This window comes from Thunnus thynnus, chromosome 16, assembly GCF_963924715.1.
Source record: "Thunnus thynnus chromosome 16, fThuThy2.1, whole genome shotgun sequence".
NCBI lineage: Eukaryota > Metazoa > Chordata > Actinopteri > Scombriformes > Scombridae > Thunnus > Thunnus thynnus.
The window spans coordinates 22,324,613-22,340,559 of record NC_089532.1 but is presented as its reverse complement, the minus strand read 5'-3'; the positions used below and the strand labels follow the sequence as shown (position 1 = coordinate 22,340,559).

General features: G+C 41.4%; 1 protein-coding gene across 12 annotated transcripts in view; it reads left to right on the top strand.

Annotated features, from left to right (window-relative positions):
* kiaa1109 (KIAA1109 ortholog) overlaps positions 1-13,967 on the top strand; it is a 66,118-nt gene extending 52,151 nt beyond the window's left edge. For 10 of the 12 annotated variants that reach the window (XM_067614851.1, XM_067614861.1, XM_067614859.1 and 7 more), the window contains 19 exons: positions 29-209; positions 296-485; positions 816-977; positions 1,091-1,230; positions 1,400-1,595; positions 2,264-2,464; positions 2,779-2,955; positions 3,917-4,054; positions 4,572-4,817; positions 4,903-5,056; positions 7,176-7,333; positions 8,360-8,549; positions 8,772-8,989; positions 9,365-9,616; positions 9,762-9,965; positions 10,373-10,567; positions 10,691-10,825; positions 11,641-11,806; positions 12,990-13,967. In XM_067614851.1, coding sequence (XP_067470952.1) covers positions 29-209; positions 296-485; positions 816-977; positions 1,091-1,230; positions 1,400-1,595; positions 2,264-2,464; positions 2,779-2,955; positions 3,917-4,054; positions 4,572-4,817; positions 4,903-5,056; positions 7,176-7,333; positions 8,360-8,549; positions 8,772-8,989; positions 9,365-9,616; positions 9,762-9,965; positions 10,373-10,567; positions 10,691-10,825; positions 11,641-11,806; positions 12,990-13,206 — 3,520 coding nt within the window. In that variant the 3' untranslated portion in view covers positions 13,207-13,967. The remainder of the gene's footprint in view (positions 1-28; positions 210-295; positions 486-815; positions 978-1,090; positions 1,231-1,399; positions 1,596-2,263; positions 2,465-2,778; positions 2,956-3,916; positions 4,055-4,571; positions 4,818-4,902; positions 5,057-7,175; positions 7,334-8,359; positions 8,550-8,771; positions 8,990-9,364; positions 9,617-9,761; positions 9,966-10,372; positions 10,568-10,690; positions 10,826-11,640; positions 11,807-12,989) is intronic. The other 2 variants (XM_067614855.1, XM_067614852.1) reach the window with 2 other exon arrangements.
* Positions 13,968-15,947: the final 1,980 nt, after the last annotated feature.

Below are 15,947 nucleotides of genomic sequence, written 5' to 3'. Positions count from 1 at the left end.
AACACTGCTCTCCCTGTGGGTTTTGTAGGAGCTGTGAGCGCAGCCTCAAGAGTCTAGACCAGGAGTCTCCTCCCAAGAAGAAGAAGCTGCAGCCCACCTACACCTCCACCACTCACCTCCTAGCTGGCAAGAAATGTCCCTCCTCCCTGCAGACCAAATCCAACGACCTGGAGACCACAGTCTTCTACATTCCAGGAGTAGATGTTAAGGTCAGCTTCTCCCTCAGCATCCACATTGCCCACAAGTTTCTACTCTGTGTTTACGTTGAATAATTAATTCTTCTCTTTCTTTCCAGTTGCACTACAACTCCAAGACCCTGAAGACGGAGTCGCCCAACGCTTCGCGTGGATCCTCCCTCCCTCGCACTCTCTCCAAAGAGTCGAAGCTGTATGGTATGAAAGATAGCGGCCCTCCCAACCCTCCCAATGCTGTCCAAAGCAAGACTAACTCGCTCCTACCTCCCCCGCCCCCACCTATTCCATCAGGTATTAAGCATTCCCTCATCCTTAATTGCATGCCCTAGCACCATCTCTAATCACCGACACCACAGCGCCACGCCTCTCCGCTCTTGACGATTCACATCTTCACGTGGATCTGCCGAATCAAATGCATGTGATTTGATCCTTTATGTTAAGGCATGAATCCAGAGGGCACCTTTGATCAAACGGGCTCATGCATATTGATGCACAGCACAGAGGGAAAGACACCACGCCAAAGACATGACTGTTGATATGATTCCCCTTTGTTTATAGTCTAAAAAAATGAGCTTTCAAGTGTAGGCTTCTGGTGCTTTTAACTCCCATGTGTCTTTGCAGCCAAAGGTAAGGGAAGTGGAGGTGTAAAGACGGCTAAGCTGTATGCCTGGGTAGCCCTCCAGACTCTGCCAGAGGAAATGGTCATCAGCCCCTGTCTGCTCGACTTCCTGGAAAAAGCGCTGGAAACCATTCCCATCACTCCTGTGGACAGAAACTATGCAGGTTTGTTTGTTGGAGTCAGATGTGACGCACCGTCTGGTCTGTTCCTTGAGGACTTGTACAGCAGAACTTAATTGTCTGGCATTCATAGCCATTTCTTCGTGTTCCTCCATCAGCTGTGGCTTCCCAGGAAGAGGACATGGGTCAGTTTGATACGGTGGAGCCACTGGAAGAATCAACCACCTCCCTGGTTTCTTCTTCTACGTCAGCCTACTCCTCCTTCCCTGTGGATGTGGTTGTCTACGTCAGAGTCCAGGTATTCAAAGATCTCTCACAGCCCGGCTGCAATTTTTATACTTCACTTTGTCCAGAGCATATTTACCTTTTCAAATCATGTAACTTAAACATTGCATTTAATATATTCAGTCTCTGAAGAGAATAGGAAAAGTGAGAAATTCAGGCTGTTATATCATCTGTGTTTCCAGCCCTCTCAGATCCGCTTCAGCTGCCTGCCAATGTCCAGAGTGGAGTGTATGCTCAAACTGCCCTCTTTAGACCTGGTCTTCTCCTCCAACCGTGGAGAACTGGAGACCCCGACAGGGGCCCACCCTACCGAGGGATCACACCCACCCTCCTCCACTCCACCGGGGCAGCATATCCCCAAACCTCCTCCTAGCAAAGGTCTGTAGAGCATCACTGAGCATTCCCTTTTACATATGTGCAGATATACATGATGTGAGGAACTGCAAAAAGTTCTCAGTCAGACTCTTTGAAAGTTTATCAGCTACAATGCACATACCTGCTAGCTGTCATTGCATGCAGTGTCTGGGCCCTGTGTGGTTTAATGATGCTCATAGCTTGTTCTCTTGTATTCATTACTTTTCCCTCTAGCCTGTCTTTTTGTCAGATCATGAAAGTTCTGGTATTCCTTTTGTTTTTTCACAGATCCTTTCCTCAGTATAGAGATGGTACATTGTACTGAATCTCAGGTGTTATTTTTTATTTAGTTCAGCCACATTTACAGTAAATGTTCATGTACAGTTTGTTCTCAAGCCAAAAAGGAAAAGCACAGTATTAATATTACAGTATTACATTATTATGCACAGTGATGTATTAACTTTTCAGCAGATAATTCATTTGGATCTCTGCTCTAATTAGCTTACACCGCTGTATTATGATAATGTGACTTTATCATTTCAGTCACATGCAGGCTACTGTAGCTCAGTGGACTGATTTATGTCTGTTAATAGAGGACAACAAAAGTATTTTAATTACTTCATGCCTACTGTATGTGACTGCTTTTCTTACTCCATCCGTGTTATTCCCGCTCTCTTCTTGTATCCTTCCAGCGTCTCCGTTGCTAGGGAGCCCTCTGGGCAGGAGCCGCCACAGCAGCAGCCAGTCAGACCTCACCGGGCCCCCCAGTAACTCCTCAGGCCTCAGCTTCACTGCCTGCATGTCTGACTTCTCACTCTACGTCTTCCACCCCTACGGCGCCGGAAAGCAGAAATCTGCTGTCACAGGCCTGCCTCCAGGCCCAGGACCATTAGGTACGGAAAGAGAAGAGGGGAAGCCTGTTGTAATATTCTCATGCGCTTCTACAGGGCTGCAGTTGTTCATGAAATTTAGTATCTAATGTTCCCACTGATGAGGACTTAACTGTGGATATGATTTATGTAAAATAAAAATATATGTATACACATGTGATTTAGGTAGGTTTAGTATAAATGGAAATAACCATGACTTCATGCTTTATGCAAATGGTGGTACAGTATTATCTAGTTATTAATGTATGAGAGGCTACCAAGATTCAAATTAGATGAAAGTGTAATAATCATCATGATAACCATTCTTTTTCCTGAAGGTACAGTAGACGAGGAGCCGTCCTCAGTAACAGGAAGGAAAGACTCTCTAAGTATCAACCTGGAGTTTGTGAAGGTCAGTTTATCCAGGATGAGGCGGACCGGAGGCCCCACCTTCATTGAAAGCTTCATTCCTGGCAAAGGTGGCAAAATGGACACCACCCTCATCAACATCTCAGGTACACTGTCAGCCCTGGGAGATGTCCCCATTACTATTCCTGTTTTGTCTGTGTAAAGTTCATTTTTAACTTTAAACTTTCTTTCTGCAAGAATTGAACGGATTCTTTAAATTTGAAGGTTTGTTTCAAGGAGGCGAAGTCAGGAAATGTGATAAATTCCCAGCAGACTTAAAGTATAAATTAGTATATAGGAATGTTTATTAAAGCCCAAATTTGTTATTTCATGGGACACATATAAGAGTAGTGAAGTTACCTTGTTGCAGCTTGATGCTTTCAGTTTTATTTTAAAACCATCATCAGAAGGAACTACAGATGTCAGCTGATTGCTCAGTAGCATCAGATTAAGTCACAAGCCTAAAATGCATGTGAGATAAAGCATCAACACAAGTCAACATCATGTAAACAACTTCATTTCCTTAGAAGCTTGTGGACCATTGTTCATGGAAGGTTTTTTATCTCCTGATGGCAAAAGCGTCCCTAAGAAGTAGACTGTCACAGTATTTACTTGATTTATTTGTGTTTTTGTATATTGTCCATGAATGTCTTTTTCATGAGATGTCTCCAACTTTGTTTTCCGTTTTGCTCATTTAATCAGCCTTACAGCCAGGACATTTGAAGTGACATACAACCAGACATTTAAATACATTCAGTGTTGGATCTTTAGCAGATGTTAAATATATTATTAGGTACAGTCCTAGAAATTTACATCAGCTACATGAAATATACATGTTGAAACGAATGCATGAACTCATGAATGGGACATCGAACTAGTATAGAAATGACCCTGGGGAGCATAATGAAATGAAAAATTCACCCTTTTAATCTTTGACTGTCAGGTTGTACAAGTGCTTCTTTTTCCCTTGTGGGTTTGTGTTAACGAGCATTATGCTACCGATGCGCTTTCATTGTAGAACGTTTTATAGGTGCGTCTATATGAACAAATGTAATACTGTCTCCTCAGCTGTGTGTGATATTGGCTCGGCCTCCTTCAAGTACGACATGAGGCGACTGAGTGAGATCCTGGCCTTCCCCAGAGCCTGGTACCGACGAAGTATCGCCAGACGCCTCTTCCTCGGAGACCAGACGATCAACCTGCCAGGTGACCTTTAGTCCACTCATTGGCTTTGGCCGGTGGTAGGGTTGGTTTGTTAAATGTTGTATTAGGATGGTAGCATGGTAGTTTTGTGGAAAGGAAAGGTCTCAGCTGAATTTGCTCCACAAATGAACAGCAAATATGCAACTAGAACTCTAGTTTTTGTGGTCTTTTGCATAGCGTCTAACACCATGAACAGAGAACGTGTATATTTTGTTTGTTGTTGACTTTTGTATGAAAGTTTGAAAAAAAGCAGAATAATACTAACATGGTCTTCAAGATAAACTTACTAACATGGACAAAAGAAAAGAAGGAAAAGACTCAACTGTATGCAGAAATAAGTAAATCATTCTTTTAACGTCAGGCTCCATCTATCTCCTAACCAAGGGGGGTTTAGCTTGTGTTCATTTTTAATATCCCATCTCGCTGACCTTCCTTCAGCCAACATTTCCTCCCTCTGTTCCAAGTTGACATTTCCAAGGCTGTCCTTTACTTACATCTCTCAACCTTTACCTGGCTGCAGCCTCTGGCCCCGCCACCCCGGACTCGGCCGAAAACATCACTCAGCATCTGTCCCCCGAGTCCAGCCGGAAAGCCTATTGGAGGACCTGGGACGGCAGCACCGGGACGCAGCACATGCCCCAATCGCCCAACGTCTTTTCTGAGCACTCCACCGGAAGCAACATGTCCCCAGGCGGCCTGAGCCACCTCAAATCCCCCGCACCTGGTCGCACCAGGAGCGTGTCTGATTCCTCAGCCCCGAGAAGAGGTAATTACAAAAAGTCTTCCCATTTCCAAATGCAACTCCTTTTCCTCCGCCACATTTTTACTCATCTTTATTCCCTCTCATCCAGATTCGGTGACCAAAACATCCACTCCTTCGTTCAGTAAAAACGGCAAAGCAGCAGGTCAGCAGGGGGCGCCGTGGGAGACGTTGGTGGTGTTCGCCATCAACTTGAAACAGCTCACCGTCCAAATGAATATGAGCAACGTCATGGGAAACAATACGTAAGTTGTTACAGTTTCTTGACTGAAAGGATTCAAATAGACAGATATTACACTTATTTCCATAGCGATTTCTGAAATCAATATGTATTTGACATATATATATTAGTTCCTATTTTTATGAGAAATTACCTGCTATTTCAAAGAGTGACTCTATTTTATTAACTTTTTTCAGTTTGTCCCTGATGTCTGAAAAAAACTCCAGTGCCCTCTAACAAGTGATACAACAGTTAATAAATCTTTATAAATAAACAGACATCCATATCATTTTCTCCCTCTGGGTATATTTGGATAAATCCTCTGAGTGTTACTTAAATTGGCCTCAAACTTACACATGGAAGTAAAAAAAATCTGGCAAAGGAGTCTAGGAGGGATTCATATCACCCATGACAGCTGTAAAAGATAACCCAAAATAACTTAATTATTATTCAGTGGCCCTTGATGTTACATCTTTTACTGACTGCCACGCTCTCTCTCCGCAAATGAGATATACACACTTGTCATTCACATTCATGAAAAAAAACTCTGTTTCCCATTCCTTATGAAAATAGTATATTTTTTTGCCTTTTATTGACCTGACTTTTTTCTGCATTGTCATCGTCAAGTCTGGTGTGTGCTCACCAGCGCCTGCTAACATCGCCCAATGGTACCATGGCTGTATAACGAGAAGGTTACAGCATCACTGACATAAACCAAACTTGACAGCAGCGTAACTCGTTTAATTGACAGCTGATTGGAAAATAATCATTTTGTGTCAGAAGGGGGCGGGATGTCTGTGAATTTGATTGGAATAGAAATTTAAACAAGTTTACCAATTGTCTTTGTGTTATCAAATTCACCAAACCTACTATGAATCCTCCATCCAATGGAAAGAAATTGCATAAAAACTGTACATTCTTCTGGATTGAGTCATACAATCCCCTAACCCAGGTTGTAGACATTGCAAAACAAGCCCATTCAATGGAGCGCATCCGCAGGCAGCGTTCTCTCACTACACTATGATGCTTGCAAAAAGGGAAATCAGCCAAAAAAAAAAAATGGCTGGCATCCCTTTTATTCTCAGTGGAAAATGCAACATTTTAAGATAGTTTCAGCATTAAAAAGCGTTTTGATAACATTTCTAGCAAGAAATATGCATTTTATTTTCATAATCTTCATTCAGTGAATGTATGTGATGTTTAGTTTGTCAGTTATTACGCAGATATTTTCATGCTTTCTATCGTTGCTATGGTGGTTGCTAGGGATGCTACTACAGCTGAAACTATTTAGCTTACATGTTTGAATCATTGTCTTTTGTGTTGTCTCTGTGCTGCAACTTTCTATCTTCTTTCTACATCTGATATTCCACTCTTAATGCCTCTTTACCGCCCACTCTTATGGGCTCAATTCACCTCTACTACACTGTTGTACTTTAGTGCCGTCGTTACAACTTTCACCTCTTACAGTTAAGACACAATTGCAGGAAATGCTGCTGAATCAACAGCACAACAACCTCATAACTAAGGCAGTACTGTTTTTATGAGCTGTGGGTCATCATAAAGTTAAAAAAACATCTTCCACTCAGGAGGAAATGTGTGGGCAACACACACCTGTCTGCTGACTGTTCCTCACCGGGTCAGGATAGACTTCTCCAGCGCCGTTTTAAATTATTTAAGATTTCAGAATATTTTTCAAACATGAAAACATTTATACAGAAGTCTTATATGTTTTTTTTGAAGCAAGAATTGATTTCAGATCATCTGATCGTCCGTACAGGCATTATTAATGAGATTTTTTATTTGCCAGTAAGGTACGTTCAGAGCGCACAAAGTATTAATAAAGAAATCTACACTCTGGACCACAAATCTGTACTTGGATACGAGTTTATAGTATGCTGTCATATTAAAATGCTATATTGAGATTATGATATACAAGCTTAAGTACATAACAATATCTTGGTGTACAAAAGCTGACATATTTACTCGTCAATCAGAGTCGCTACTTCTGGTCTCCTGGTCTTTTCCTTCTCTCTGGGCTGTGTTCATTCCCGGGCAAGTCCTCCCAATGAGTCATTTACGTTCCATAGAGAGCACTTCTACATTATTCAGCAGCGCTCACAGTTGTGTTTTTTTTGCCCCTGCAGCTGGACGACCAGCGGACTGAAGAGTCAGGGCCGACTGTCTGTGGGCAGCAACCGGGACCGAGAGATCAGCATGTCTGTGGGCCTCGGCCGCTCCAAGCTCGACTCCAAGGGCGGGGTGGTGGGTGGCAATATAGACGTGAACACCCTGGAGATGGTCTGTAAGTAAACACAGCGTCGACTTTTTCAGACATCTGGTGTTTTTTTTTTTTTCTTTCCTGCCACTCGTTAGCAGCTCTTATTGCAGCAGAGTGTAAACTGTGGATGTGGAACCGAGCCAGAGTTCAGTGCAGGGTTCTCACACAACACTGAGCTGTGCAGTCATAAAATCCAGACATATAAACTTTCACATTTCACTCTCACTGTTTTACACTTGCTGTGTAAATATATACTCCATATATATATTATATATTTATTGCATTTAGTGTTTAAATAACCTACTATTACACATATTTAAATGTTATGCATTTGTAAATTGAATATAATTGCGTTTTTCTTTCAACTTAAGTAAATGTCTACTTGAGTATTCATGTTATTTCACCGCCTGCAGTTTTGCATGTAATGAATACACTATGTAGCAGACCGAACTCTGTTAACTTCTGATGACTTTTTAACTTTTCAACAATTCAAATATATTGAAAGTGAAACATTTAAATTGGAATAAGACTGACATTACTTTTAAAGTAAGCTAAAGTTCTACAACTTAGGAAAGTTACCAACAGTAATGAAGTGAAATGATCATCCTCCTCATTTGAAATTGGATCATTTTTCAACAAGTGAAACACATACTGCAGTGCATGAATATGCTGATGCACCCTCCGGTCCACAACACACACAGGGCTCCAACTGCACCTGTAAGCAGCAGATGATGAAATGTTAAACAAATACTGAGCTCAGCAGAAGCAGGCCTTTGCTATTTAAATGTTTTTTTTTTTTCATTTAAGTTTAATACATTATCATTTTACACGTTTTTTTGGTTTTATTTTAACATAATAGCAAAGACCATCTCCCACTTTGGCCAAAAAAATAAGGATTTTTTTAAACTAGTTCAGTTTAAATATTATTTTTCATTTCTTTTTCTTAACTGTATCACTTAGATACAAGTTTCTCTCTTATCTCAAGTTATTGTATAAGTGAAGTGGTCACTTGATGCTGCAGTGATAACCTCTTGCTGTTTGTTTTTCTAGCCCACATCTCCGAACACCCAAACCAGCAACCCAGCCATAAAATCCAGATCACCATGGGCTCGACAGAGGCTCGAGTGGACTACATGGGCTCCAGCATCCTGATGGGTGTGTTCAGTAACGCTGACCTGCAGCTCCAGGATGAATGGAAAGTCAACCTGTGCACGGTTGACACCAGCCTATCAGAGAAAAGGTATGAAACCACATCGGCAGAAGCCAACTAATCAGCGTACCGCCTCTTTTTCTTGACCTAATCCTGCTCCTGCGGTATGTTCATTCACGATGTAATGATCTTCTATACACACACTAATTCTGTCTCGTTTTCTTCCATCTGTCTCCCTGTTCTTCACCTCCCCCCACCATCCTCCTCCTCCTCCTCCCCATCCCCATCTTTTCTCCCTCTCTCTCCCTCCAGTGAGATCTTCGTCCACGGAGACTTGCAGTGGGACATTTTCCAAGTGATCATTTCACGCTCCACCACACCAGACCTCATCAAGATCGGCATGAAGCTGCAGGAGTTTTTCACTCAGCAGTTCGACACCAGCAAGCGGGCCCTCTCCACCTGGGGCCCTGGCCCCTACCTACCCCCCAAAACCCCCGTCATCAACACAGAGAAGGGAGGTGCAGAGTTTTGTAAGTGTGCCTTTTTCTATACTGCTGGGTGAAAATGTTTAATGCAGACTGTGTCTCAGGGAGTCCTGCTGGTTATAGGAAGAAAAATGATTTGTAATTCTAATAAGCTTCATTTGTATACCACTGTTTCAAAGAGTTAACAAGGTGGTTCAACAACTGGGTGTAATCAAACATGCTCATGAGATAATTAAAAACAAACAAAAAGCAGCATTCGTTTTAAAAGATTGGAGGTTATTTGAGGATGAAGAAATACACAAAAAACAGATCCTGTTACCAGCAGCAACAAGCCTTTATGTTCCAGGCAGAATTGATTTGTCTGCCCACGTCCAAACCCTGCTTCTCTCTTTGTGTCTCATAACCGTCTTTGTCACGCAGACATGGATGCAGCCCATCACCGCCACTGGCCCGGGGTGCTGAAGGTAATCGCCGGCTGCCACATCTCCCTCTTCCAGATGCCTCTGCCCGAGGACGCGGTGCAGCTGGGCGGTTCAATGAGCCTCCATGGTAATCACATGACCCTGGCCTGCTTCCACGGACCCAACTTCCGCTCCAAGTCATGGGCCCTGTTCCACCTGGAAGAGCCCAACATCGCCTTCTGGACGGAGGCACAGAAGATCTGGGAGGACGGTGAGACAGAGAGTTCATTTCAGGGACTTTTATGTTATACAAGATATATTTTAAACTAAATATTTGATGTAAAAAAAAAAAAAAAATGGATTTTTACATTGAGGTTTGGCATTATAATCCTGACATTTGTTTTTGTTCCACCCAGGCTCCAAAGATGATTCTACCTTCATCGTGCAGACACTGGATTTCCATCTTGGTCACAACACTATGGTGACCAAACCCTGCGGTGCACTCGAAAGCCCAATGGCCACTATAACCAAAATAACTCGCAGGAGACACGAAAACCCTCCACACGGAGTTGCCACCGTCAAAGAGTGGTTCAACTACGTCACTGCCATGAGGAACGAAGGTAACAATCTATTTCTGTTGTATATTAATGTCCCTTAATGACCTTTATTGATAAAAATGTGGATGAAATATTATAAACAGCTCTCAGTATGACAGTTCAACAGCACCTCCAAGATGACCATAAAGTAGAATCAATACTTTTCTAACAGTGACTTCATGAATATAGGATTTAATGTATCACTGTAGAGGTTGATTGGCTTCATTTTAGTAGCATTTAAAACTTTGAATTTTCTCAACTTGAGACAACTCTGCCTAAAAAGAAGACAGTCACAGCTTTCTGTCTGCCTCGCAGTCGCTGCCTGTTATCTTAAATGCAAAACAGGTGCAGACAGTATTTAAGAAAGCAGAGTAGCGTGAAGGTGACCTTGAATTCAGAAGAGTTTTGACATGTTTTATCTCTCATTTCAGAGTTAAACTTGCTGAGGAACGTGGAAGCCAACAACCCGGAGAGCGGAGTCGCTGCCAAAAGCTCCAGTCTGCTGAGCAGCTTTCGCAGCAACTCCAGCTACAACCATGAAACGGAGACCATCTTTGCCCTTCCCAGAATGCAACTCGACTTCAAGTCCATCCACGTACAAGATCCTGATGAACCTTCTCTAACAGGTATGACCGGACACCACAAAGTAACGTAACTCTACATCTGCTGAAGTCTTTTCTTGCCTATTTTTCTGTTATGTAAGTTTGCAAATACTGTGTTAATTATTATCCTTTTTTATTGGTTCCTAGATTCCAACAGCAAACCCAAGGTGGAGTGCAGCGTGGTGACCGAATTCACAGACCACATCTGTGTGACGATGGACGCTGAGCTCATCATGTTCCTTCATGACCTGGTGTCAGCCTACCTGAAGGAGAAGGAGAAAGGTCTCTTGTCTTTTTACTACAGTCAATCATTCATGCACGTCAACGAGAAGTAAACAATGTTCAGTCATCTCAACCGTTCACGCTCTACAGCACAAAATAATGAATCATCTACAACAAGAACGTCATATTATTCAAGAGTTAAAAAAAAAAAAAAAAAAAAAAGGCATTCAAAGTTTGGAAAGAAAAGGTATTGTGCTGCACGTCAAGAAAATGACTCATCAAACTATCGGAGAAGAAATAATAAGACACGCCACATCTGTCTGCCTGTACCTGTGAAGCTGTTTGTATGCTGCTGGACACATTTTTGAGAGCAGCATGAATTGCGGGCAGCTGAGTGTTATTTTCACACACAGCAGGGAGGTCAGAGAGCCCAATGCAGGCAGAATTTTAATGGGTTTCCCATTGTCACAAAGGAACAAATTAGCACTCCTCATGCCTGCGACCTCGCATTCTTTTGCGACGATTAAAATAGTTCCACCACTTTGTTGTGTTGACGCTGCTGCTGAATAGAAAGAGAAAAGAAGGAGAGAGGTGAAGATTTTTCATCGGCGTTTGATTAATCCTGATTAATTGCAGTAGGGCAGATGGGTATTTGAACATGAATAGAGCCCACGTCTGTACTATCAAGGTGCTGTCGGAGCTTTCAGGGATATTAATGAATGTTTATTGTGCTCTGCCTGTTGTTGATGTTGTTGTTTTTCCTGCTCTGTAAGAGAAAGAATAATGTGTTTGCCGTGTTAAAAGAAAACAGCAGGGCTCTCAAGCGTGTGAAGCAACAACCTTATTGGCTTTCTCCCTCCCCCGTGTGTCCTCAGCCCTGTTTGCCCCGCGGATGTTCTCGGCTCGGCCGGGCCAGAAGAGCCCCACGGCCCTGCACGACGAAAGCTCCTCAGACAAGGACAAAGACGACGGCATCAACTACACCACGGTGGACTGGAGGGAGTTCATGTGCAACACCTGGCACCTGGAGCCGACTCTCAGGTCAGCTCTGCCACGCCGCAATGCACGCATTTTGGAGTGTTTTTGTTTTTTTGTTTTGTTTTGTTTTGTTGTTGTTAGCGCACACACCCTTTACCTATGACAAATTCAAATAGAGTCACAATGCTCATTCATGAATAGTGCTCATTCAAAACCAGCAGAGGAGAAAATGGAAAATAACATGTGAGACACAGTGTTGTTGACCTTGTGGCCACACCAGATCTGTGCGATGACACACAGACCAAACATGCAAATCCTAACATACAAGGCTGTCATGCATCACTGTATTAGATGCATGACAGCCTAGAAGAAAGAAAAGTTCAAATTCGCACGTAGCTAAAATCTTCCACGTGACAGAGTGAGTTGGTATCCTTTATTGTACTATTTGTAGCACAAATAGCATGAAATGCAGGCAGTGTTAGTGTTTCAACTATTTTGAGTAGATCCAGTAGAATAAAGGCTTTTTTTGAAAACAAATAAAAGTCCAGAGCAGCATGAAGGATGAACTGAAATCATATCTCAAGCTATTTTTCATTACATTTGTTTTTGTTTGTGGGGTTTTGTCATGTTGCAGACTTCTTTTAAAGATTTGAATTGTTCATCTTCTGACATGCAGCAATGGTTTCAAAATATTCCGTTGCTTAAGTCAAAGTAGTAATACTACAGTGTAAAAATACGTTCTTCCTTCATAATGTGAAGTACAAGTACACAAGTATTGGCAGTAAAATATACATAAAGCATCAAAAGTAGACGCTATATTATTGATTTATTATTAGTGATGCATTAATGTGTTGCAGTATTTTACATTACTGATGGTTGAGGTGGGTACTGTTGGGTACAATAGCAATGCATTGTATTTTATATGCTCATTATTGTGTTTTGTATAGAGTATCTTCATTTGCAAAGTAACAAGTAAATACAGCTATTAAATATGAAAAAAACAATAATGTGGAGTAAAAGTAAAAATTAAACTATGAGTAAAAGGCAAGTACCTCTGAATTGTTCTTAAGTACAGTACTTGAGTAAACTTTTTTAATTTCAATCAGAAGAATTTTTTTTTTTTAAAGCACATCATTTAAAAACAGTCCTCTTGTAAATATGAGATGAAATCATTCTTGAATAATCAGCACATACTGTCTGAAATACAATTATCAGTGACTAAACTAAACATTTCCTCTCTCTTCAGGCTCATCTCCTGGACAGGACGTAAGATTGACCCAGTGGGAGTGGACTACATCTTGCAAAAACTGGGCTTCCACCACGCCAGGACTACAATTCCCAAGTGGCTGCAGAGGGGCGTGATGGACCCGTTGGACAAGGTACTGTCTGTTCTCATCAAGAAGCTGGGCACCGCCCTGCAGGACGAGAAGGAGAAGAAGGGCAGAGACAAAGAGGAACATTAAGGAGCCCAAACACACACACACACACACACACCACTGTAATCAAAGCTGTGCATACGTTCTCAGAGGGTCACAAACACTGGATTATTGTATTACAGTGGCTGCTACTGTACAATGCATTTGTCAAACAAACTCATCTTTACCTGCTACAACCTGTGAAATTCAGCATAGTTGTTTACTGTGGTGCATGCCACTAGCAGCTCTGACTGAAGCGTTTTGCACCGACGTTATTTTCTGTATATTTTGAACAAAGTAGCAAATTGTAGAATGATTTGACTGCTTTAATGGTGAAACCCTGCTTCTTTTACCTGTTGTAAATGACCTTACTGAAATCGCTTGAAAGTTTGTTTTAAGGCTTAACAATATTTCATGAGAAATGATTTCTTAAACCATTGCCTTTTCTTTGTTTCCCATGGAACACATGGTAGATATGCTTTATGTATTTTATAGCGTAGTTTTAAGATATTTAAGAACAGTTCAGTGACAGTGTTCTTGATTTTTGACGTGAACAAAGAAGCACTGGGAGGTTACGGCACATCATCCGCTCTGTCATGAGGATGAACTTGTAATTATAATTTGAACCAAGATCATTATTTATGGGTACGTGAAATGCAAAGTCTATAACATGTATTAGCTTGGTGTGTCAAGCTTATTTTTGTCTTTTTTTTTTTTTTTTAATCCATACAGTATAACCAGTGTATATAATTAAATTTCTTAAATGTGTTGATTTCCTAACTTAATAAAAATATTGCCATTTAATTTTAGACGAATCTCGGGTCTGTTACTTTGCAGTGTTCAGCTGGTTATAACTAATACTTTAACATGAATCTTTATTTTTGAATTTTGTGCACCAATTTTACACATAAAGTTAAGTTTAGTCACCTCAGTCAGGCTGAGTGCCTGTGAAAACACTTGTGTAGTTTCTAAAGTGGAGAATGTCCCTGATGATCTCATCAAGGTTATCTTTGCTTTGAGACAAAAAAAGTAGAGTAGAACAGAAAGCCTGCATTACTATCCAGAGGCAGGGAGTTTGTAAGACATGGGCATTCCCGTCATATCTTCTAGGTACCATATTCAGTGTTTTGTGTTTGGGCAAGTAGTGCGTCTTTCCTGAGATTTTCAGTTTGTGCATTTGAATTTTTCGTAGGTTTCCATTAAACGCCTATCAGACAGAGTGATGTAGAACTTCAAATAAAACTAACTACCTGGAAATGGGTAACATTTTTTGAAAAATCCTTCATATTATTTTGAATCAAAGCTTTAATGGCACCAATAGTAATACATTTCTTTTCTTCAGGCACTAATTTGTTTCTGTTCTGTGGTTTTAGACCAGTTAACGAGCGCATGTGTAAGTCCACAAGATTCACTAAGTAATTTATAACAACTTCTAATAGTTTCCTCTCATATTTGTCAGAATACCCTCCCACCCTGCTGCTGCCCCCCCCCCCCCCCCCTCCTCCCGCTCCATAAAAAGCCTGCTGTGTTCACCGCAGGGGTTTGTTAATACAGTACTCTGACTCCCCCCACCAGCTCTAATCTCTTCCACTGTGTTATCCCCAACTCTCCACGAGCCATGTTCCACTTTTGGTTTCATGCCATGGTTTTGCATTTTTGATGGTGCGTTGGCGGGTGAAGGAGAGCGCTGTGGCACTGCGGAGAGGAAGAGAACTGCCGGTTTCCTCTGTGATGTCTGCTGTGAGATTACAACAGTGTCACCTGAGGAAACCCAGACAGCTCAGTGTGAGAGCACTGCTCAAAGTCTTTGCTCTCACATGCCTGGGCCGGACATCATTTTTGATGTGAATATGCTGCCTGCTTTCCTTTGAAGTCATTTCTTTTATTACATATTGCTACACTGTATGTTGCCTTTTTTTTTAAAGAAAAAATTTCTTTAACCTCACAGAGCTACAGTATATAAATATTAAAAAGAAAGCCAAGTCAATGGCCAGTAGATGGAGTCAAAAGCCAGTCATCTTACAAGCTGAACTCCATCTTAATGACACTTCAGCTCCCTACAGTATACTGTCCTGCTACTGAATTATAAAATAGAAACAGAATAGAAAACATTAAAAAGTCATGAAGTGGCCAGAGATGTTGAACAGCTTAAATTGCCTTCCTCTGTCCTTCCTGGCCTGGGATCATACTGTGCTCAGACAGCAGCTCTGGACTGCCCAGTCAAGTAAAACTGACAGAAAGCAGAAAGTGACCAGAATATGATGGCTGTTGAGGTGCTGGCACAAAGTAAAATATAATTCCCTAATTATAATATGGGAGATGCGGAGTTTAAGACAGCCTAGAGGGCCATGCGGGATAGCGGTTGAGTGTTTTATCTGCATAATTCAGTATTTCAATAAAGGATTTTCAGCTTTGAAGTGAACCAGATATTAGTTGAGCTTTTGACAATTTCCTATACTGTGGGCAGTTTTAAGAGAGATGCACATTTTCTCTTTCCAGGATGGAAGTCTTTATTAACAGGACAGGCAGGATATAATTAAGAATGTTTTCAACCTGGTCGAAGATGTCTCTTAAATCTTGCTTTAAATTAAAATGTGATACAATGAATCAAATCAAAGTGAAATAGCCAGAGAAAAGGCTATTTGAGAAAGTTTAAGTGTAGATTTTCAATCTTAAGAGTTCAGAGCCACCTCCTAATAAGACACCCTTTATAAAGAGTTTATAAGTTGTAACAAATGGCTTTATTAACTTTAATAACTCATTTACTATGCTTTAGATCTGTTACAAGC